Raw genomic sequence first — 4971 nt, 5'->3', positions numbered from 1 at the left:
TCATGTGAACTCCAGAGTCACTCTCCCTTTATGCCCTGGCTCTGGGATCCTCTTCAGAGACTGGGACCAGTCTGGGGCACTGGCAGACACTGACACACTGGAGCAGGGACAAAGGTCAGGATGCAGGGAGGGGATCCTTCCCAGGGAAGGCTCTACGCACTTGGAAAGGGCTGTGGCCTGGGACATGCAGCCTTTGATATGGCGACAAACAGGGATCCTGCAGTCCTGGAAGAAGACAGGGAGGCTGGATCTCCCGGTGACCCTGCTCATCCCCAGATTTGTGCAGCCGTGCATCTTTCCTTCCCCAGTGGGCATCCCTTGGATCCAACCTCTTTGGGCCACAGCTGGCAGCTTTCCAGTCTCCATCCACTCCCAACGTATAGAGCACTCTGCCAAAGCCAAAGTACCCCACAGCTCCCCTCCACATCCACCCTGGGTTCCTGGTATCTCCTCCATGGGCACTCTGGTCCCCCTCTCCCAGCAGTGCAGCTCCTGGTGGAGTTGGTGGCCAAGGTGTCCCTCTTGTTCTCCCTGCCCACCAGATCTCTGCAGGCAGACCCAGGATGGGCTCAGACCCGCTTCCCTCCAGCACGTTGAAAAGAGAACAGCAGATTCTTAATATCTTTGTTAGTTTGTTGGGTTTTTTTCCAACACAGTAAATCCTCTCTACAGCAACAGGTTAGTTAAATCTAGTTTACATATTGCCATCTTGTGAGTGCTGCGGCCTTAATGCCGCCATGACAAAACCAGGTTACGCTCAGACAGGAAAATGCATTAAATTCCACTGTGATCAGGAAAAAAGGAAAACTGACAAAAATCAGAAGAACAAACTACCACGGAAAACCAAACCAACCAAGGTGAGGAATCGAAGGTGAGCATGGCCAGACCACCTCCAAGGGAACCACACAGCACCGCTTGGATGAGAATGCAAGGGGGAATGAACCCAAAAAGGTCAGGGACTAGACAAACCCTTATATATATTATGTATAGGTATTTATATATATATCATCTGGAAGGACACGCTGAGAAAACGAGAGATCGCAGCGGTATCTACAGTAAAAAGGAGCTACGTAGCTTTCAGAGTCACACTGAGAAGGAAGCACACGGCAGAACAAAGTTGGGGACAAATAGGGACACTGGTGTTTCAGGGTTGCCATTCAATATGGGACGGGCTGGGCAGGGCATGCGTTTCAGAGCCAAAAGCCCTTAAACACCCACTGGGAGCCCCAGGACCCCCCATGCCTCTCTCTGGGGAACAGGGACAAGATCGGGGAGGGGGTGGGGGGGAGTGCTTTTGGGTGGCTGGGTGGGACCTGCTCCCAGTGGGCTGGTTCTGCTCGCCCAGTGGTGGCACCCAGTGGGTCCCCTACAAGTCCCTGCTTGGGTGCCCCACGGATCACCCGCAAAGACCTGAGCACCCACTGCCAGAACCAGGGGCTCCCTTACCCCAGTGCATGAGGAGCTGGGCTCTGCTGCCTGCGGAGTGGGCCACGGGCGGCAGCAGAGGCTAGGTGGCCGATGGCAGGTTACGCGATGACATGGCTCTCCATGCCGAGTGCAAGAGGCTGGATCCACCCAGACCCAGCAGCCAGATGGGGCCCCGCATCTCGGGGGGGGGGGGGCAAGCCCTTAAGAGATGCCCCACTCAATGTGCCAGTGAGAGGTGGGGTGGATTTGGGGAGCTGTGGTGGGTCTGGCCAGCTCTACCGGCAAAGCCAGATCATGGGTAAAGCCAGACTGGGGTGCTCCCCACACTGCCAGCACTTTGCAGTGATGCACCCTGTGGGGCAGAGTGCTGAGGGCTCCCCAGCATTGCAGGGGTGGGAGTGTCTCATCTTATTGCTAATGGTTCCACTGCGGTGACACCCACAGACTGTGGCAAAACTGGAGAGGGGATTTGCCATGTGACATCTGCAAACCTGGTGGCCTCTGAGCCTGAGCAGTCTCAGCCCAAGAGCTGGGATTACAACTAGCAGTGTGGCAGGGAAGTGCAAGACAGGGCACACAGCCCCCCTGTCCCCCCAGTTTTTGGTGGCAGGTGGTGATTGTCCTTCTTGCAACAAGGGACCAAGGAAGTGCTGACACAGGCGAGGGCATGGGCAGAGGCAGAGGGACTCCCATGCCAATCTCCTGCCTTGATGGCTTCTGGAGCAAAGCTGAGCCCTCTCCCCCTGCTCTGGGTCAGCACACAGAGCACATGACCAGGGCAAGGGGACAGTTTGGGGTGCGATTTCTCACAATGCTCAGCAAGCTCTGGGGCAGGAGGTCCTGGGTGTGCTAGCTCTCCCCAGGGAGGGTCGGCAGGGACAAATGGGAGATACATCCCCAAGAAGAGCTCAGTGACCCCAGTGAGTGCTGCTCCCTGTCTTGTCTTCCTTCTGGTTTGGCCAGCCATTGGTTACCTTGGGGGACCAGCCTACCTCCTGCATCCTCTTCACATCCTGCTGTCCTTCCCCATCCCACCATCCTGTCCCCATCTCACCACCCTGCCCCTGCTCCCCCCATCCAGGCCCCATGCCCCTGCAATCCACCATCCCTGGCCAGGGCCAAGTCAATTCTGGGGAGGGTGAAGACCGATGCAGAACCATGTGTGACTGCTGGACGAAGCCAGGAACTGGAGCCAGGAGGCAGTGAAGCGAAGCTCCTCTCCTTTGGTACCAGACAGGGGGATGAGGCCAATGGCAAAGACGACAAATCGACCCCGAAGGAGCAAGGGCCCTGGTGGAGGATGTCCACAGGGCAGGTGGGTGTTGGCGGGATGCTGATGGATGGGAGATGGCTCTGGAGGAGACGTCAGCGGCAGGTGTGGACCTCAGCATGATACCTCCATGGTGTGGTTGATCTGCCCCATGACCTCAGTGCTCTCCGAGTGGGTACAGGCACGTGGGCGGGTGCCATCCACCGAGCTGGCGCTGGTGAGGGAGGCCGTGCGGGAGCGTGCCAGGCGGGTCATGCTGGCAGATGGCACTGCACGGGCACAGAGAGACAGCCAGGGTGCTCAGTGCCCTTCGAGAGCCATCAGGACCTGAGCTGACATTGCCTCACACAAGCAAAGCCACCAGTTCCACTCCCCGTTGCGAACCCCAGGCACAAGCTTGCAGCATGCGGTGCTGTGACAACGTGAGCAGCTCCAGGCTGGCGAGGGACACCGGGGCAGGGGCAGGGCACGCTGCAGCAGGCTGCACACCGGGCACATCTCCCGGACATGCAACCACTGGGCATGAGGCAGCGGGGACCCCTGGCCACCACGCTCTGGGGAAGGAGAGAGCTGAGATGGGAGGTGTTCAGGGAAGGTGACACCTTAACTCCAGCCAGAATGCCAGCAGGCACAGCTCCTGGCCAGCTGCAGAAGGGGACAGCCAGCACACTGCCAAGACTGTGCCTGCACCAGGGGGACTTCTCCGAATGCCATTTCTCAGCCCCCACCCCTGGCTCAGGATGGCCTCTCAGGCAAAGCAGAGTGAGGCAGAGGGCACCTGGCTAGGAAGGGCCAGCCCCACACCCAGGCTGCTCCCAGAGGTGCCTAGGCAGCTCAAGGACACAGGCCAGGCAGGCACCATGCAGCAGCGGGCACGGGCCGAGCAGCACTGAGCAGTACCTGTGCCTCCACTCAGCCTCCGATCCTTCAGGTGGGTGACTGGCAGGGGTGCAGGGGGAGTAGGGCAGGGAGGGCAGAGAGAGAGGGTCAGCCCTGCTGGCTGCTCCAAGAGCCCCCACCAAGCCCCACGTGTGCATGCACACGGACCTGCACACACACAGACATAAGTGCATGTGCACAGGGACTTACAAACACACACACGTGTACATGAACCTTCACGCACGTGCACACACACAGGTATGCACACACACACGCATTCTCGTGGACCTATACAAACACATGTACACAGACTTATGCACGTGGACTCTGCACACCTGTGTGCACACACAGTGCCTGCTTGTGCATGCACACACACACACAAGTGCGTGTGCATGCACAGAGACCCTGTCTGCACACATACATACACAGAGCCCTTGTACACGTGCCTGTGTGCACATAGAGCCTGTACACCCCATGCCCCTACAAACGCTTGGACCTTGTACACCTGCATATACAACACCACAGACACGCATACAGCTCCCCATCATGGGGGTGCCAGTCTCCTCTCCTGTGGCGGGGTCACCACACGCGCACACAGGCACACACACAAGTGTACACGCAGGCACACACCAGCCCCGTTCCCAGCCCTGGCACTCACTGTAACCCATGCCTTGCAGGAAGTACTTGAAGGCTTCAGTCAGCTTGCCGGGCTGTGGGGAGACAGCAGGTTGAGCTGAGGCAGCACTGAGGCCAAGATATCCACTCAGCCCCAGGCTGCCTCCAGCAGCCCCTGCGCAAGATCCCTGTGCCCACCTCAGCTCATCCCCTGCTAGCCAGGGACAGCACCAGTGCTTGTCCCAGGGCCCAGTATACTCAGTTAACAGGGAGGGCTCACCTGTGTGACCTGGGGCAGCCCACCGGAGTCAGCCATCTGTAGAGACAAAGTCCTGCTTAGTTTGGGAGGGTACAAAGCCCACCCTGTCCCCTGATACCCATTGCTGGGGCCACCCTGCTCGCCCTACCTGCCCCCAGCCCCATGGCCAGGACAGACCTGGAATGGGGAGATGGAGACACCCTGCATCCCTGGGGCAGAGGGCAACGGGGCACTTCTTGGGTAGCAGGGACCTCCCAGCTGCCCCCTGCCACCCACCTACCTTTAGGAAGGTGGTGTTGGTGGGATCCAGCTTGGAGTTACATTCCACCTGCAGGCAAGAAGGATGATATTAGCACCCTAGAGTGCCCTAAGCCTGGCAGAAGTTGCCCATAGGTACCACCACTGGCCCATGGCACCTCAGCTGGCACATCCCACCCCAGCCCTGAGCCCACAGAACCACCATCCCTTGGATGGAACAGGAGAGCCTCTCCCCTGCCAGGCAGCATCTGAGCAAGGGGGG

General features: G+C 58.9%; 1 protein-coding gene across 5 annotated transcripts in view; it reads right to left on the bottom strand.

Moving 5' to 3' along the window:
* Nucleotides 1–612: 612 nt before the first annotated feature.
* Nucleotides 613–4971, bottom strand: part of NDRG4 (NDRG family member 4) — a 17578-nt gene continuing 13219 nt past the window's right edge. For 3 of the 5 annotated variants that reach the window (XM_026856776.1, XM_026856778.1, XM_026856774.1), the window contains 5 exons: nt 4732–4779; nt 4473–4508; nt 4236–4287; nt 3599–3637; nt 613–2967 (listed from right to left, as the gene is read on the bottom strand). In XM_026856776.1, coding sequence (XP_026712577.1) covers nt 2813–2967; nt 3599–3637; nt 4236–4287; nt 4473–4508; nt 4732–4779 — 330 coding nt within the window. In that variant the 3' untranslated portion in view covers nt 613–2812. The remainder of the gene's footprint in view (nt 2968–3598; nt 3638–4235; nt 4288–4472; nt 4509–4731; nt 4780–4971) is intronic. The other 2 variants (XM_026856777.1, XM_026856775.1) reach the window with 1 other exon arrangement.

Source organism: Athene cunicularia, assembly GCF_003259725.1.
Source record: "Athene cunicularia isolate RWA chromosome 11 unlocalized genomic scaffold, athCun1 chr11_part1, whole genome shotgun sequence".
Classification (NCBI taxonomy): domain Eukaryota; kingdom Metazoa; phylum Chordata; class Aves; order Strigiformes; family Strigidae; genus Athene; species Athene cunicularia.
The sequence above is the reverse complement of the archived record's forward strand: the minus strand, read 5'-3'. Positions and strand labels throughout refer to the sequence as shown.